We start from the raw sequence: 19,755 nt of genomic DNA, 5'->3' as shown, positions 1-19,755 counted from the left end.
CAGCTAGATGGTATAACTTCCCACAGGTGAAGTACATCCCCAGGGCTCCCGGTGTGTAGATGGAAGATGGTGAAAGGCGCAGTAAAGAACGAGGACACAGGTATTGCAGCCTCTTTACCTGGTTTACTGAAGACTTTAGCAGCCACAGTCCAGAGTACCAGATCACACGGCAGGCAGGATCTGGCCGGCTTGGAGGCAAGTTCGGAGTCCCCTTATCCGGGTGGAAATCAAAGCCTTCCTCTAGCGTCGTGGTGCTGTAGTCCCTTACTGCCTATGGCTTCAAATAAGGTCCTCACAAGTGTTCTCTCTCTCTCTCTTTCCTCACAAGGTCCTCACAAGTGTTCTCTCACCCTATGACTGGTGACTTGAGGCGGTTTATAGGGACTCTAGCAAGCCCCAGCCTCTAAGGGTGTCACTGTGCCTCCTGGGTACTAAGGCGGACAGGTAAAGTGAAGTTCAGCTGTCCTTACAGTCTCTGATGTAAGTCGTGGAGGGCCTTACGATCATCGGTGTTCCGACTACCGGTTTCTGCGCCTCAGAAGGAGGCAGCCTGCTCGGGGCTGGTCTCCCCCTGGTATCCTCTCCTGTGCTTTGCTCTCCTGCACGTTCACTGCAATCAATTCGGCTAACTGAATGTCTCTTTCCAGGAGCTGCTGCACTGCGGCTACACAGCTCCTTAAACCCTCTTCTGCCTCAGACTGATCCAGTCTGTTTCCTGGCAAGAACTGTTCTCTCCGGAGCTCTGTCAGGAACTAACTAGCTTTCCCTCATAAACTACCATATATATGGGGAGTCACCTAGTAAGTAGGATCAAAAGCTCCCCCTGGTGGTCTGGAGTGTGAATGCGTTGCATGCTTGTGTTATAGTTATACCTTCTTGCCTTCAAGCGTAACATCACTCTTCCCGTGAGGAAAGCAATGCTATTGTGACGACAAGGACCCTGGGGCGCCACAGCCCCCTTCAAATATGAGAGATCTGGAGCAGTCTCCAAACTAAAACTGGTCCAAAATTCCAGTTAAGAGGTGTAAGAAGGTTGTTGATAGTTATAGGAAGCGATTGATTGCGGTTATATATTCCAAAGGGTGTGCAACCAAATATTAAGTTGAGGATGCCAGAAATTTTTTGTTTGTGAGGTTTTGAGTGAAATTATGTTCAATTTCCTTTGTTTTGGCTGTTTCTTGTGTTGTTCCAATACACACAAAGGAAATTAATGTGTGTAGCAAAACATGTGTACTTGCAAGAATTTTCTGGTAGAAATACTTAATTTTCTGGAACAATGTCAAGGGTGCCAACACTTTTAGCCATAACTGTATGTATATTTTTAGTGATGAGCGAGTGTACTCGTTGCTCGGGTTTTCCCGAGCACGCTCGGGTGACCTCCGAGTATTTATGACTTAAAGGAGATTTAGTTTTCATCAAGGCAGCTGAATGATTTACAGCTATTAGCCTGCTTGATTACATGTGGGGATTTCCTAGCATCCAGGCAACCCCCTCATGTACTCAGCCTGGCTAACAGCTGTAAATCATTCAGCTGCCGTGATGAAAACTAAATCTCCGAGCAGTCATAAATACTCGGAGGTCACCCGAGCGTGCTCGGGAAAACCCAAGCAACAAGTACACTCGCTCATCACTATATATTTTACAATTTTATACAACCTTCTATAACTCACCTTTTTGCGATTTAAATTCAGAACAAAGGAACTGTGCTTCTTCTATCACTCTCTCCTCAAGGGATTTCTTGCCCATTCCAAAGTTTCTAAGTGTTGTCAAGGTAAACCTTCTTTGTTCTTGCCATGAGCTCCCATATCGGGCAAATACTATGCCTAACAGATACAACACATAAAATATTCATTATTAAATGATCAAATAACTGTAGTGTTTATAATTCTCAATTCATATCTTTAAACTTTGGAAGTCAAGAAAGAAGGACACATATGGCGGAGCTCTATGGCACCGCAGTCATTTTTCTTTTATGCTAAGTCAGTTCACTAACCTTGCTCATACAGGAATAGTGCTCTTAGTGAAGCCCATTAGTGTTCCTGAACAATATGATACCCTTTCATGGCCCCCACTCAGCCCTCCATAAACAGGTTGGTGCCAACCTAATTCTCAACACACACATTATGATGCCCACACGTTACATCTGTATACAAAAAGTAAGACACTCACTGGATCCCAACTATGGTATGATGTCTGCACAGCAAGATGTACAAAGCCTCCCACACTTCCTATGATTACTCCTCTTGCACCCTTATATACAGTATGTAACAACAAATGTGTACCTACACACAATATTTTGCTTCACAGTACATTCCCCTACACATAGTATGATGCCCCTGCATAGTTTAAGTAAAGCCCCCGCCAGGGCAGACAGCTGGCACAGAGAAGCTGCAGCATGCCGGCTCCAAGAGTTCAATTGTACTGCATCTGTAAGATGCAGGTCATGTGATCACGCTGCTGATGTCACTTGCCCGCACTGCAGAGCACAGCCAGAGATGCATATCAGTGGTAAGTGCTCCAGTAGAGCTGAAGACACCGAAGGTGCAGGAGGGGGAGATTTAATGTGAGTGGGAATGGGGGGATTTATTGTGGGGGGGAAGATTTAATGGGAGTGGGGATGGGGGGATTTATTGTAGGGGAGAACTGAAGTGGAGATGGGTGTGTTTAATGTGGGTGGGGAGAATTGGAGTGGGGATGGGGGATTTAATGTGTGAGGGAGATTTGAGGACACAAAATGAAGAGCAAAGGGGGTGATTGGGGTACGTATGAGGAAACAGCACAGGGGAATGGGGGCATGTAGGGGAAACAGTACATGGGAATGGGGGCATGTATGAGGTAACAGTACATGGTAATGGGGCCATGTGTGAGGAAACAGTACGGGGGACAGGGGGGCATGTATGAGGAAAAAGAATGGGGAGCATGTACAAGGAAACAGTACGGGGGAATGGGGGCATGTATGAGGAAACAGTATGGGGAAATGGGGGCATGTATGATGAAACAGTATAGGGAGATGGGTGCAGACAGTATGGGGAGCAAAAGGGGGAATGTATGCGGACACAGTATGAGTAGCGATGTGAAAAATTATGTGGGCAGAGTACAGGGAGTGAGGGTGTTGGGATGTGTGCATGTGTAGCATTGGGAGACAGTTTAAGGGTACAGCCAGGAGGGAACAGTATACCAAAGAGGGGAAAGTGTGATGAGAGTACAGTATAAATATGGATTCTATAGGGGGGATACAGTATGAGAGGACAGTGTGAAGAGGGGGGCCGTATGGAAAGGATAGGTCAGTGTAAAGAGCATGTATCATAAGAGGGACAGTGTTGGGGTCATATTTTGTGCAGGCAATATAGTGAGGGGTAATTTTTTATTTAGGAGCATTTTAATGACACTTCTATCTTTAAGGGCATCATGTGGAGATTTTCTGCAAAAGACCGGAGAAGATGGAATTCTGCAGAGATGATCTGTGGATGAGAAAACTCATCATGGGGTCTGGACAAGAAGAAAAGAAGAATGGCTCCAGAGACAACATCATCTATAAGGTACCTGGATGTAAATGTTATTTGTGATGCTAACTAATTCTCATGTTTTTATTTATGTTAGGAGCATTAAAGTGGATGTCCAGGTTTGTAATGAGTCTGCAGTCATTCTTTGTTACTGCAGACTTCTGAATTCTTACAGTGTGCACTGCACGCTGTCAGGATTTTCTCGTGCTGCCAATTTACATGCATGCAGTCACGTGCTGACTAGACATGTGTGGCCTCACTCAATGAAAATAAACTGAGTGAGGCCAGGCACGTCTAGTCGCAATGTGGTCAGAAGTATACAAGTCACATACTGTACTTGTGCTGACATGACTGTCCACCAGCCAGGGAGAATCCTAAAAGTGTGCAGTGCATTAGTTGTAAGAATTCAGAAGCCTGCTGCTAGGGGTCGAGTTCCCGCTTCTGCACAGGAGGAATCTCAGGCCGTTTCTGCTGTGGTCTCCCATTCTTCTCCTGCCGCAGTGGAACCTGCTCAGCGGAGACGTCGGTCCTTGCGTCTGGCTCAGTCTTACTCTGTGCTTAGGCTTGCTGTTGCTTTTCCAGCTTTTGCCATTAAAGCCAGTGCTGGGCAGCAGCGAGCGGACGCTTTTGGGACTAAGTCCTGCTTTTTCCCTTCTGAGCATGCCCAGGGTGAGATCTCCCGTTGGAGATCGAGGGTCACATGCTCAGATGCTGCAGCGGTTCCCATTGGTCCTCCTGGAAGGTCCTGAAAGGGCTAACTTCTGTGGCAGCTGCCCATCGGTCCTTTATTGGAAGGTCCTGAACGTACTGCAGCTATATAAGCTTCGCATGACCGCACGGCCATGCGCTAGTGTACAATTGTATACGTGTGTTTGTTGTGAGTGCAAGTCATTCATTAAATACCCATACCCGATTGTATGACTGTTCGCGTAAGGTGTATGGCTGCTATCTAGGGCCCGACTAACCACGTCTATTGCTGTGACCGCCAGTGCGGCGCCACGCGCCAGTAGTGCGCTTCCTGACCCATGTCTGGGTGCTGTGTGGTGTCTGCCAGCACGGCACAGTTCGCACTTCGGTGCTCTAACTATATCAGTTACCTAACACACCCAGTTGCGGTGTTGTGCGCAAGTAGTCTGTACGGACTTCAACCCTGAGTCTTGGGATTGAGTTCGCTGACTCCTTGCTTGCACTCATTAGTGTGGTATTGCGGACCTTTGGCTTTACAGGGTTCGCTTCCACCGCCATATAGCACTGCCATTTACTAGCAGCAGGTTTTCACCTGCACGGTGGACCCTGGACTGCGAACGCACCAATATTATTTCACCTTATACTTGGTGCGTTCCGCCAGTCCTAACAGAACACTAGCGCCGGGATCTGGCTAGTAAATGGCGGACGATCAGCGTTTACAGCGATACATCCAGCAGCTGGAGGGAAGGTTGGCGGCTCTAGAGCGTTCAACCTCAGCTGTGGATGTCACTGCTGCTCAGGCTGCAAGTGTAGCCGCAGCCAGTTTGTCCGCTGCCACCCCTGCTCCGACTATATCCCGTCTCCCGCTTCCTGACAAGTTTGCTGGTGACAGTAAACAATGTCGCGGATTCGTAAGCCAGTGCTCCCTACACCTCGAGCTCCTGGCGGCGCGTTTCCCTACGGAACGGGCGAAAGTGGGATTTATTTTATCTCTCTTGTCGGGCAGGGCGTTGGAGTGGGCAACGCCACTTTGGGAGCGTGATGATCGTGTGGTACAGAGTGCTCCTCTCTTTCTGGACGCTCTGAAGCAGGTCTTTTTGGGACCCCGTATTACCCACGATACCGCGCTCCAGTTATTGACAATTACTCAGGGCTTGTCCTTGGTCAGCCAGTTTGCCGTCCAGTTCTGGACTCTAACCTCAGAGTTAGAGTGGTTGGATAAAGTTCTAATTCCAGTGTTCTAGAAGGGACTGGCAGACTACGTGAAGAACGCCTTGACCACCAGGGAGATACCCGCCACACTGGAGGAGCTTATTTCTCTATCTACCCGCATCGATCTCCGTTTTCACGAGCGGAGGTTAGAGCGGACCCAGTGTAGGCAGAGGTTTCGGCTGGCTCCCACCTTCGCCAGACCTCTTGAATCTCCCGTTCTGGCGTCCGACTCCCATGAGGCCATGGAGGTTTCTCGAGCGGGACCTAAGTCTCAGGCCGCTCAAGTACCCATGGTTTGTAAAAATTGTCACCAACTAGGACATTACACCAATAAATGTCCACGGCGGTCGGGAAAACGATCGCGTCTAGTAACCATAGGGGGAGGTTCACTAGACACAGCGGCATTTTCCTCCAAACTGTCCTTTAAAGGGATAATACTGTTTGACTCATCCACTCTAACAGTCGAGCTTTGTGTGGATTCAGGAGCAGAGGGAAATTTCATGTCCTCTGCTTTTGCTCTGCGCCACGCTATACCACTTGTTATGCTCGCCAAGCCTGTAACTGTTAGAGTTGTGAATGGGTCGACACTTCCACAGTAAATCACACACCAGACTGTTCCATTCTCGTTGTTCATGTCCCCTGTCCACCAGGAGATTATTTCCCTTCTTGTCCTTCCCGAGGGAATGGATGAGATTTTACTGGGAATACACTGGCTCCGTTTCCACTCCCCACATATTGAGTGGTCCTCAGGGAGAATATTGGGTTGGAGTGAGTCTTGTATGGGCAGGTGTGTGAGAGAGTGTGTACAGGTTTCTACTACCGAGATACCCGCAGACCTTTCTTCTCTTCCCAAGTGCTACTGGGGTTATGCAGATGTATTCTCTAAAAAGGCTGCAGAGACTCTACCGCCTCATCGCCCCTACGACTGTCCTATTGATCTCTTGCCTGGAGCGGAACCTCCTCGGGGAAGGGTATATCCCCTCTCTCTCCCTGAGACGGAGGCTATGTCTCAATACATTCAGGAGAATTTGGCAAGAGGGTTCATTAGGAAGTCAGTGTCTCCTGCAGGGGCAGGATTCTTCTTCGTACAGAAGAAGAACGGGGAATTACGTCCTTGCATTGATTACAGGGGTCTTAATGCCATCACCATTAAAAATAAATACCCGTTGCCCTTGATTTCTGAGCTCTTTGACAGGCTAAGGGGAGCAAAGGTATTCACCAAACTAGATCTGCGGGGTGCCTACAACCTGATTCGCATCGGTGAGGGGGACGAATGGAAAACGGCTTTTAATACCAGGGATGGGCACTATGAGTATCTGGTGATGCCCTTTGGGCTCTGTAATGCCCCAGCCGTTATTCAGGACTTTGTCAACGATATCTTCCGGGATATGCTTTCCACCTCGGTCGTAGTCTATCTGGATGATATTCTCATCTTCTCTCCAGATATTGACTCCCACTGGAGAGATGTTGGCAGAGTCTTCGAAATCTTACGGGCGAATTCCCTTTATGCAAAGTTGGAAAAGTGTGTGTTTGAGCAGGAGTCTTTACCTTTCCTGGGCTATATCATCTCCGCCCAGGGATTGGCTATTCATCCTGCCAAACTACAGGCTGTGATGGACTGGCAAGAACCCCATTCTCTTAAAGCGGTGCAGCGCTTTATGGGGTTCATAAATTACTATCGTCAGTTCATTCCCCACTTCTCAACTTTGGTAGCTCCCTTGGTATCCCTCACCAAGAAGGAAGCGAATCCCAAATTGTGGTCGGAAGAGGTCTCCAAGGCCTTCACTTCTATAAAGTCTCATTTTGCTAGCGCTCCCATCTTACATCATCCCGATGTGGATAAGCCATTCCTAATGGAGGTGGATGCCTCATCCGTTGGTGCTGGAGCAGTCCTCTATCAAAAGGATGCTCAAGGTCGGAAGCATCCATGCTTCTTCTTCTCAAAGACCTTCACACCAGCGGAGAGAAATTACTCAATCGGGGATAGGGAGTTGCTAGCAATGAAGTTGGCCTTTTCGGAGTGGAGACATCTTTTGGAAGGTGCTCGGTTTCCCTTCCAAGTCTTCACGGACCACAAAAATTTGGTCTATTTGCGTACAGCCCAGCGGCTGAATTCTCGTCAGGCCAGATGGTCCTTGTTCTTCTCCCGGTTCCACTTCACTCTCCATTATCTCGCCGGGGAGAAGAACATTCGTGCTGATGCTCTCTCTCGCTCCCTTGTGTCAACTGAGGAGGAGGAAGAGAATCCTCGGCTTATTGTCCCTTCAGAGAGTCTGAGAACCGTAGCCCCGGTTTCGCTAGAGGCTGTGCCTCCGGTAAGACTTTTGTTCCCATCAATTTGTGACCGGAGGTTCTCTCTTGGGCTCATTCGTCCAGAGTGGGTGGACACTTTGGGGCAAAGAGGACATCTGAGTTGCTGGCGAGAATGTACTGGTGGCCACATATGGTTCGTGACGTCGGAGACTATGTTCGGGCATGCGTCTCCTGTGCCAAAAATAAGTCTCTTCAACAACAGCCAGCTGGATTGTTATATCCTCTGCCGGTGGCAGACAGACCCTGGGAGATGGTCGGGATGGACTTTGTGGTGGGTTTGCCCAAGTCACATGGCTGTACCGTCATTTGGGTGATCACCGACCATTTTTCTAAAATGGTGCATTTGGTTCATGCTTATGGTCCTGTGACAATGAGCTTCTCTTCCTGCTTCTCTCAGTTTTTCACTGATTATTGAGAGAATTAGGGAGAGGAGCTCATCGGTACAACACTAAGTGTGCAAATCGCATATGTCCTGGGGTGGGGGGCGCCAAATTGAATTCTTGCCCCAGGTGCCAGAAACCCTAGATACACCTCTTCGGCTTCGTGTCATTGCGGCCTGTCTGCGTGCCCCTCGGAGCCCGCTGCTCACTTACCTTGCCTCTGTCACCACCGGCAGGAAACTGCCCAACGCTGCACACACTTTTACTTATAACCGCGCCCCCAGCTTCCGGGTCAGGGAACCTGTCCGGGCCTTTTTGCCTTCCCCCAGACAACATGGGACGCAGCCTCAGCAGTTCTGAACCTGGTCTGGCACAGGTACCCACAGTCCGGTCTTCTTCCTTACATTCCTCCTCTCCTTTAGCTCTCCATTCCACAGGCGAGGACTCTTTGTGCCCATTTATGTTCTTCAGAGGTCAGCCAGATGCCCAGTTTTCACACCCATTTCTGCATCTCTTGCACTTCATTTTCTAAAGAAAATTATTCTGTGTATATTGCATGGGCGGAACACCAGCGTGGTCACACTAAGCACTTTGAGGCACCTCTTGAAACTTCTCGTCAGGAGTACACAACTTCAGGTATCACATACAGAATTTTGACATTGGGCTCTTCTCCATGCATTCAGTGTCCTCCTCCACTATGTCATCTGACTGCACTTCATCATCAGGCAGCAGTTCTTGGTTTTCTCCAGCCTTACAGCCATCTAGGACATGGAGTGACGCCCGCATACTCTGTGCCTCCTTCAGCGGCATTAGTGTGCTGTCCCCAACACCTGACTGTGCATTAGGTGCGAGTTCTACCTCTGCCTCTTTGCTGAGGCCGCTGTCATCTTCAACTTCCATGCTCTTGGCGCACTCCGGCTCCACCTGATTCACCTCCATGCTCCTGAGTAGCACAGACATCTTGCTGTAGGCATATGACGCCTTCTCCCTCACTTCTCGGCGTCCGACGTCGAGGCACTGTCTTGCTCTGGGAGAGACTCCCCTCTGCTCACCGTACTATTTCTTCCAGGTGCAGTGTTCTCTCCAGTGAGCATGACCTTCAAAAGGTGAGTGAATCTTTGCCGTCTGCTATCTCATGTAGGGCAGCTCCTTGACATGTGTCCCATTTTTCCACAAGTCCAACACTCACGTCTGTGCCTGTCTTGTGGGTGCTTCTGTCTAGATCGCCGTCCTCCAGGAAAGGCATACGCCCTTTGCAATCGCTCTTCATCCCATGGTATAGGATTAGATTCTGGGGCTGCTGCTGAAGTTTCTTTTATGCTCCATATCTCTCCTCTAATTTCTCTTGTCTCTTGTCATGAGTTACCCCTGGGTATGGGATTAGCCTCCAAGGCGGCAGCAGCAAGGACTTCCTTTAGGCTCCCTATTTCTGCCCTCATTTTTCACATTTCCTGATGTAATTCGAGGGACCACTCTGGCTCTGTCGCATTCGGGGTAGGTACTTTGTGGGTCTGGACCATCTCTGCCAAGGCTGCGGTCTCCTGCTCCTGTTCCCTTATACGTGCTTCGGCTCCAACTTCTAAAAATGACATACGCGGATTTACCTTCAAGCACTCTTCCAAAGCTTGTTTAAGCAGCGCATCTCTAAAGCCTGCCACTAGCACATCTCGCAGAACTATTTCAGGGGTCCTACACCTACGCTGTTTCATTTAGCAATCGCAGCGGGGATCTCCTGCAGCACATTCAGGTAGTGTTTCATGGACTCCCCCTTTTTGGACACGGCTAAACAAGCGCATGCGCAATTCCCCGATGTCTGTGGGATCTCCGTGCATTTCCTCTAAGATTTGTAACATTTTGTTAAAGGTATCTCCCTCATGGGGGTGGTGGAACATGACTGAGCTTTTCGCCTCTCCATCCAGGGCCATCATGGCAATTTCTGCCTCCATCATAGGAGTCATGGGGTGCAACCACAACATACCCCTGACTTGCTCAGTCCAGTCCCACAGCAGAGCATTGCTCCCTGTAAACTTTGGAGGGTTGCTCAAAATTGCCCCCAGTGGTATACTGGCTCTTGGTACACCACTGGCCGCTTGATCTGTCACTTCCATGCCTGTGAACTGCATCCTGCTGACTACGCCAAGTGTAGGCAGGTTGCGGGATGCAGTGGCAGACAGAAGGCAGAACAAGGGTTAACAAATGCAAGTTTTAATTTAACATGGGGTTAACTCCTCGCAGGGAGGTGCAGGGTTAAATGGGGAGAATAACTGTCCAATGGTAAAGGATGTGCAGAGTTAAGGAACAATGAATCAGATAACGGCAGTTCTTGTGGATACTGTGGGAGAGTCAATAGCGCCAACAATGGCTGGCGCGCTGCTGGTACAAGAAGGTTCACCTGGTCTCGGTCGTCCATCTTCTGCCAGCAGCGGTCGGTCTCTGGTACTTTCCGCTGATCCCCTAGTCCATGAACATATGTGGCCGGAGCAAACAAGGCAGCAGCATGATCAGGGTCTCCTGTGGGCAGTAAGGTATATGCTGGAAAAGTGGGCTGAAAATGTTGATCCAGTATCCGGTTCTCTCTTTGCAGCACGTGCGCTGTACACACGGTCATGAAGAATACGGCACCTCGATCTCTGTCAGCTACTGGGTGCACTCTATGCTACGAGCTGCCTGTTCCAGCCAAGACTAAAGCGCTGCCAACAGCTGGCGCGATGCTTCTCCAACAAGGTCCTGCAGACCACGGTCCGATGAGGAGGGCAACAGCGAACAGTCCTGAACTCTGCCCTGGCTCTTAGGCTGGTGTGCGGCGGTTAGCTCAACAGGGCTCCCGCCTCCTTTCTTATTAATGCGGTGGGCTCCGGCAGCGTCCCGACATCGGATCGGTCATGTGTCATTGCGGCTCAGCTGCATGCCCCTCGGAGCCAATGCACACTCACCTTGCCTCTGTCACAGACACTGGGAAACGGCTTTTACTTATAACTGCGCCCCCAGCTTCCAGGTCAGGAAACCTGTCCGGGCCTTTTTGCTTTTCCCTGGACGATACGGAATGCAGCCTCAGCATTTCCGGACCCAGGCTGGCACAGGTACCCACAGTCAGGTCTTCCTCCTTACAATTACATGCCCCCAAAACAGTATAAGGTCTCAACACACAATGATGTCCCACACAATACATTACATTTCCCTACACATAGTATGATATCCTCCCTAGTATATTTCCTTGTGCACAGTGTGATGTCTCCCACAGTACTTCCCCCACATACACAAGCTGATGTCCACACAGTATATCCCCCACACATATTATAATATTATAATTATTATTCATTCCCCTACACAGTATGATGTCTCCACAGCACATTCCAATTAAAAAAAAAAGTTGTGAAGTAGACATCAGTCAGTACAAAATGACTGTTGAAACCAAGCACATGCGCTTGGTGCACATATAGTGTGGCTAAGCATTTCAGTGCACCTTCCCACCTACTTGTTTCCATTTATCTCTGCCATCCTGTGGCTCCTGTAAACCAGGACTGTCATTTAATGAATAAGGGGTGGAGATCCGGGGCAACCACACAGGGGCCCAAGAGGTTAGGGGGCTCACTACCACCTCTAAAGCAGCAAGCAATAACGGTCTTAAATTTACAGGTGCTGAAGTGGTGTGAGGTTTGATAATGGACCGAGTGGAATACATAGCAGTTATCAAGTTCCTTTACTTGAAAGACCACACTCCAAAGGAGACGTTTGATGAGATGAAAGAGGTTTCTGGAGATGATAAAGCTATCATATGATGTAGTCAAGAACTGGCATCATTAATTCAAATGTGGTCAGACCGGTTCAAATAGCTTCAATTACAGGGTGACTCCACTATGCTATTGATGAACACAAGGGTTGAGCGACTTTTAGTTTTTCAGGGTCGAGTCGGGAGCTCTGCGATTGCAGGCTGTGCTCGTGGCTGTAAACCCCAGCGAATGAAGGTAATGTAGGTCAATGACCTATAGTTACCTTCATTCGCGGTGATGTGCCCCCTGCTGGATGTCCTCATATGACCTCGAGCCTGGGAACTTTTCCCACGCTCCAGGGACATCCAGCAGTGGGTGCATCACCGCGAATGAAGGTAACTACAGGTCATTGACCTACATTACCTTCATTCGCTGGGGTTTACAGCCACGAGCAGTGCTGCATTAGCAGAGCTCCTGGCTGTAAAATATTTTAACCCCTTCAGATGGATTTACAACGTGGGACGTTACAGATCTACGGAAGGTATGGATATTGTTGGTTTATTATTTTTTATTTGTTACAGAACGAGGGTCTTCAGCCAGTGGATTGAGCGTACAATAAAATAGTAAAACAAATGGTGTGTTTATTTCATTAAAATACTTTTTAATAATGTGTTTGTGTTTTTTTAACTCTTTAATACAATTGGATTAATAATGGATAGGTGTCATAATTGACGCCTCTCCATTATTAATCTGGCTTAATGTCACCTTACAATAGCAAGGTGGCATTAACCCTTCATTACCCCATATCCCACCGCTACACGGGAATGGGAAGAGAGTGGCCAAGTGCCAGAATAGGCGCATCTTCCAGATGTGCCTTTTCTGGGGTGGCTGGGGGCAGGTGTTTTTAGCCAGGGGGGCGCCAATAACCGTGGACCCTCTCCAGGCTATTAATATCTGCCCTCAGTCACTGGCTTTACTACTCTGGCGGAGAAAATTGCGCGGGAGCCCACGCCAATTTTTTCCGCGATTTAACCCTTAAATTTAAGAGCTAGAGCGCTGAAATTTTCCACATACACACTACTAACATTAGTAGTGTGGAATATGCAAAAAAAAGGGGGATATGACATGGTTTACTGTATATAAACTATGTCTCATATCATGTCGGGTTTTGGCAGGAGAAATGAAAAGCCGGTAATTGAATTACCGGCTTTTCTGCTATATCACGCTGAAGTTAATATAAATATATATATATATATACATATATATATATATGTGTCTGAATGACATATATATATATATATATATATATATATAACGAAACCCGACTTTTCAGTAGAGATCGCCGACCCGATCCCAGAGTGGGATCGTGTCGGGTTTCACAAAACCCGACTTTGCAAAAAGTCGGCGACTTTTGAAAAGTGCCGATCTGTTTCGCTCAAGCCTAATGAACACACCATGCAGCAAGTGGAGTTCGCCATTTTGGAAAATCGCCACGTAACCATTCGCCACCTAGCCAAAAATGTCAAGAATAGTGTGTGGTCTGTGGAAAAATACATCCAATACAATCTTCACATACATAAGGTATCTGCTCACTGGGTTCCCGGCTGCTCACACCTTTCCAGAAGCAGGAACGAGTCGAATTCTCTCAGGCTCTATTGACGATATGCCATGGAAACCAGGAGGACTTTTTCAACACACTGCTCACACAGGATGAAAGCTGAGTTCATCACTATGATCCTGAGACTAAAGTCCAGTCTATGCAATGGAAGCATCATGACTCCACGCCTCCAAAGAAGGCATGTGCCCAACCCTCGGCAGGCAAGGTTATGCTCACAGTATTTTGGGACCAGCACTGAGTAGTATTGATGGATTCCCTATCAAAGGGTACATGATCACTAAGGCATACTATGCTTTACTTCTGGGGGCATTGCGGGAGGCCATCAAAACGTGGCATGCTCTCAAAAGGTGTCCGCCTACTGCAAGACAATGCACCAGTTCACAACTCACATGTTGCCCAAATGGAAGCATGCTCCTGTGGCTGTGAAATTCTACCGCATCCCCCTTATTCACCCGACCTCGCACCGTCGAACTTCCACCTTTTCCAAACAGTGAAGTTATTTTTGATGGGCAGTCATTTTCCAGATGATGAGACTCTGATTTCCAAAGTCACAACATCGTTTTTGAAGCAACCTGTCGACTTCTACAAGCGAGGTGTTTACAGTTGCTTAAAGAGATGGGAGAAGTGTGTGTCCCTAGGTGGCACCTATGTAGAGAAGGACTAACAACTGTGCCAAGTTTCAATGCTATCAATCCACAGGAAGGGGAAATCTTTAATGAACGCCCCTCGTAGATACTGTTCTGGCACAGGGGACCTATTCTGTCTTTTTTCCACCCTTGGCGGAGACAGAAGCAAAAGTAGTAGATGGGAAGTGCACTAAACTGCTTGACCGCGTATAGCCCATTTGGGATCCTTTCCAACATCACTTCCACTAAACCAGCTACTTGTGACCAAACAAAATTCTGCCACCCCCCAACTTAACGCTAATTATGCAATAAAAACATAACATGTTAAATTCTTTTGGAAAGTTTTGGCCACAACGGCCAGATTATTAACAAACAACAAATAATTATTATAATTATAACAAAAATATCTGCAAAACTTGAGGGGGGGGTTCTTGGAGCTAAAAGATCTGGCATCATATATATAGGAAAAAAAATGCCCCAAACTATTTTAACCACCACTTTTTTACCCTCAGCCGTGACCACCAGCTCAAGGGCACCATGTAACCCTTTTCAGGGCAGACCAAAAAGCCCCAAAGCTCCCGAGGACAATCCCGTCCAGAGCCCGTAACCACAAGCCAGATCAACCCCCATCCAATTGACCTTCCTCCAATAAAACATCACCAACTCCAAGAACCCCGCCCCCCGCCAACCACGAACAGCCCTGACCTTTCAGGCTTGTGAGTGCCCCACCACAGCCAAAGCCCTTTCGACTCCCTCCTGCAGGGCGAGCGCCCACAAATCAATACCGATATCGTTCAGGTGCACGCCATCTTCTCTCCAAAAATTACCGTCCCCAGCCTCCAGTTCAAAATGCCTCACTGCAATTCCCCCATTCCTGGATATAAATTTTGCAACTGCCCTGTTAAGTTTTATTCTGGCCCTATTAAAGCCTTTCAAAGATCGGGCCATCCTCCATTGTTTCCTAGGCACAATATCAGACCACACCGTCATAACCCCTGAGTAAGAGACCCACAATCTCAAAAAATCAAAACGAATGTCCCTAATCAATTCCCTAACCGGTTTTGTACCTAGATCATTTCCCCCCATGTGCACCAGTAAAATATCCAGAGCTCTATCCAAACGCGCAGCCCGGGAAAATTCTGGCAACACCCTGTTCCATAACATACCTCGAAAACCCAACCATCGAATCACAACAGTATGTCGGCTAAAACCTAACTGCCTGCCGTCCGGCCTGTCGTCCGCCCGCGACGCACCCCAATACACGAACGAATGTCCGAAAATCCAGGCCAAAAATGGGGGCCGACCTAAAAAATAGAACAACAATTACATAGCAGCATAACTCAATACACCCCGAAAAAAAACCCTAATGACATACGTAAGTCAAGTATCGATTAGAATTCCATCTGCCAATCCGTTTAATCACTTTGGCTCTGAGACCCAAACCATCTGCCTCTGTAGCGGCCCCAATTCTGAAAGAGTGAGACCTGTATGACCCCGAATCGAATCCCAACTCCAAAAAAACCTTTTTCAAAACCGCCGAAAACTGAAAACGTGACAAAAAGGTCCCGTCTTGGTGACAAAGCAGCGAGCCCTATCTGCCAGACCACAGACTCCAGTACTCCTCCAAACAACGCTGCGGGCACATCAAACATCCATCGACCCTCCCTAAGACCACCCGCTTACCTTTTCCATACCTGTCAGTTTTTGACCGCTGAATGAAAGAGGAAATGCCTCCTGCCCAAAATTCAACGTCCTCCGCCAACAAACCTCCTGCCCTAATTTTGCTAGGGGACACCAGCTCCCCCAAACTCAATGCCCCAAAGAACGCGCAAGAATAAGCCAACCTGAACAGGGAAGCTTCGAAATGAGAACCACAAATTCTCCCAACTACTTCACACAACCTAGCTAACAAACTGAACGAAATGGGTTTGCGCTTATCAACACTGACGTTCCCGCTATGAAAACCCTTCAGAGCCTGAGTTATCAGAAAGTTTTTAGTAATATCGACCGATCCCTGCAGCTTAAAGCCGAAAGCCACTCCTGCCATAAATTTATTCACTTTTGATACTGACCAGCCCCACTCCGCCGCTTTTCCCACTAAAAACAATACTGCCAGTGTCCTGTCACTATCGGAGTCCACCCTTCCCCATTGCCCAGACCAGCTTTCCCAGATTACCCAAGCTGATTTGTAAGCTAGCCACGTTGACCTGGAGACTGAGGACTGAATCAACCAACGTCCTCGTCCGCAACAATTTTCCACAAACGTGAAGGACATACCACTCATGAGGCGTCCTCGTCTGGCGCCAACTTCCGGAACCGTTCCAGCTGTGAACGAGACAAAGCATCTGCTATAGAATTTTGCACACCCGGTATGTGTACTGCAGAAACGTATGCATTCAAATCCAAACATCGCAACACCAGCTCCCTAACCAATCTAATCACTGGTGGAGAGGAAGAAGTTAGACTATTGATAATAGAGACCACGCTGAGATTATCACAATGAAATCTTACCTTCCGATTTTGAAACATGTCACCCCAAATCGCCACTGCCACCACAATTGGGAACAATTCTAACAGTGCAAGATTCTTGTTTAAACCCTGTTTTCGCCAACCTTCCGGCCACGACTCGGCACTCCACCGGCCTCCACAATACGCACCGTATCCAACCGAACCGGCTGCGTCCGTGTAAATCTCGTAATCAAAATCATTTAGTTTCCAGCTGAATCAATGATCTACCATTGTAATTTGCTAAGAAACGCTGCCAAACAACCAAATCGTCTCTAAGCTCCTTAGTCAAACGAACGAAATGAGGAGCCGCCCTGATTCTGGCTGTCGGCAGCGACATCATGCGGCAAAAAATCCTACCAATGGGCATGATCCGGCACGCAAAGTCCAGACGCCCCAAAAGTGACTGCAACTCCTTAAAAGTCACCTTACGCAATCGACCAATCCTGTGTACCTCCTGCACTAGCAACAAAAGCTTGTCCTCGGGCAACATACACTCCATTTTCTCTGAATCAATAAGGATGCCCCAAAAACTCAAAACTGTGCCTGGTCCCTTCGTCTTCACTCCAAAAAGGCCAGCCATCCATTCCATGCATACGGCAGAGTCCGGGGGACGAATAAACAAAAAGTCATCCAAATAATAAATGGTGGATGGAACTCCGGTAATGTCCCTGATCACCCATTCAAGAAAAGTGCTAAACGTCTCAAACAGTGAACAAGAAATCGAACAGCCCATAAGCAAACAACTATCTAAATAAAAACCACCGTTCCAAAAACAACCCAGCAAAGGAATGCTATCCGGGTGAACCGGGAGCAGGCGAAAAGCCGACTCAATATCCGTCTTAGCCAGTAAGGCCCCTTTTCCATACCGCCGTACCCATTGTACTGCAGGGTCAAATGAAGTGTACACCACTGAACATAGCTCCTCATCTATGCCATCATTAACTGACCTACCCCGCGGATACGACAAATGCTGGATCAAACGAAACTTGTTCGGCTCCTTCTTGGGAACCACCCCCAATGATGAAACAATTACACGTTCCATCGGCAAAGAACTAAATTACCCAGCCATCATACCCAGGTCCACCTCCTTTGCCAACTTGCTGCTGACCACTGCAGCATGTAGGTCCGCCGACCTCAAATTCTTGGTAGTAAAAGGAACCGCATGATTAGGAGCCGGAATTCGAAAACCCTCTGAAAAACTGCGTAAAAGAATTCCAGACTTATCTTGATCCAGGTACCTATTTAGATAAGGGGCCATCTTTTGAAGCCTCACTGGTGTCTCCCCCTTGACTGCCACCCACTCCTGATTTACCCCTTGCTTTTTTGAAACACTTTGACGCTCCGTGAGAGCTTCCGTTGCAATGGGAACAAATATGCTTAAATTTGCAGGAGTTTCCGTACTTACATTGGCTGTCATTAAACTGCCAACATGTTCCTGACTTCTCTTTCCCACCCTGGGCCCCCTGACCTCCGCTGCCATATCCGGAATGTTGATTGCTGGCAACCCCGCTCCCATGAAAGGACTGCCCATACTGCATCGGGGCCATGACTTTCAGCCATAGCCCAATGTCCTTTTGATCCCATTTGATTTCTGGCCTAACCGCCTTTCTCTGACGGAACTGCTCAACATAGCGTAGCCACGCCTGATCCCCATAGGTACGGTGTGCCTCCCCGATTGAGTCACAATAACAAAAACGACCTGAACAGTTGTCTGGAAATTTCTCGCCTATAACACTAGCCAGTATCGCAAAAGCCTGCTGCCAATTAACGAAAGTTTGCGGAATCAACTGCCACCTTCTCTTCTCCTCCTCCTCCTTCTTGCTATCCTGCTTCTTACCCTTATCCAAATTCAATTTCTCTAAAGGAAGGAGGGAGAAAATCTCCACATACTCATCCTTCCAAATCTTCTCCTTCACCTCCTTCTTTAGATGTACCCCAAGCAGACCCTCAAAACATACATACACCTCCCCCTTTGCTCTGTCGTCCAAATTTACCATATCCGCTTTATCCTTCTCGGTGTGTACCAACACCGATCACCCTGTGGACTACTCCTGCGCTGACCCCCCTGGCCTTGCAGTGTCACTTGCTACCCGCGATCCAATACCCAGACCATGTAACCAGGCTCCCACAGGCGACCCCCCAGCACCTTCCGCAACACCCCTTCTAGACTTTTCAAAAAATGTGACACGCCCGCCAGAATATCGCTAATCCCCGACACCCCGGAGCCCCCTATTCCCGCAAGCCCACTACTTCCAGCTGACGCATTCTGACCTCCGCCAACCTCACCTAACCGAGCCCCCGACGGTGACAAACGAGACATGGACATATACTCACGAGGCTACGCGGGTGTTGTATCCCCGCCAGCCGGACATCCGGACTCCTGCTGCTCTCCGTCCACCAGCTGCTAGCTCCCAGACTCGCTCCCATGTTCGCCTCCCTGTTGCTCCAGGCCCGCACCCCTGGCCTCCACGTCACCAGGGGGGACTGAAGCAGGGGATACGTGATGCTCCCTCGACCTTCTGCTAGACATGGATCGGTAAGCGGTAGCCGTCTCCCGTAGCCTGCCGCCCGTCGGTGCGCTGCCATCATCTCCGGATAGGGAGCCCGGCAAAACATCTGGGGTCTGCCTGGCCTGCACCTTGCTCTGCCTGCTGCTCTGCCTTGCTGGTGCCCGTCCTCCATTTACTCCCTGGGAACCCGCGGCCGCCGACACCGCCGGACTTCTTCCTGCAGCTGAAACAGCTGCCTGCCGCTCCCTCACTGCCGCTGGCCGGGTCACGCTCAGCGGTGCTTTGCCGCTGCTGATGCAGCCTCTCCTGGCCTGCGCCGGCCCCCGAGCGCAGGCGCAGACCGGGCTTCCGGTGCGGCCTGCATTTCCTGTGAAGCCTGGCTGGCCATAGTCCTCCTCTTCTCCGTGCCGCACCGTTGGCCCGCGCCGGCAGTGTGGGTGCCTGGATTCCTGCCAGAGGTGGCGCCGGGCAGGTTGGCCGCACCACTGCACCTGGCCTCTGCAGGGTCCCTGGAAGGGCTCCGTGGCCTCCGCCTGCCGCGCGCCGCGATCTCCGGCAATAACCGCTGGGGAAGCCTGGTTCTCCATGTCATGCTGCCCCGCTGACCTGAGTTGCCCAGCAATGAAGTCAGCTGCTCCTGCAGCCAGCTGTCCCGTCGCGACCTCGCCGCGTCCCGCAGCCTGTCCAC

At 49.1% G+C, this 19,755-nt stretch overlaps 1 protein-coding gene across 1 annotated transcript in view; it reads right to left on the bottom strand.

Annotated features, from left to right (window-relative positions):
* Nucleotides 1-19,755, bottom strand: part of LOC138647785 (cytochrome P450 2D14-like) — a 169,932-nt gene that overhangs the window by 69,759 nt on the left and 80,418 nt on the right. The window contains exon 3 of the mRNA XM_069737042.1: nucleotides 1,671-1,823. Coding sequence (XP_069593143.1) covers nucleotides 1,671-1,823 — 153 coding nt within the window. The remainder of the gene's footprint in view (nucleotides 1-1,670; nucleotides 1,824-19,755) is intronic.

The sequence above is a fragment of the Ranitomeya imitator genome, chromosome 8 (assembly GCF_032444005.1).
Source record: "Ranitomeya imitator isolate aRanImi1 chromosome 8, aRanImi1.pri, whole genome shotgun sequence".
Classification (NCBI taxonomy): Eukaryota; Metazoa; Chordata; class Amphibia; order Anura; family Dendrobatidae; genus Ranitomeya; species Ranitomeya imitator.
Note: the sequence above shows the minus strand (reverse complement) of the source record. Positions and strands in the feature narration are given on the sequence as shown.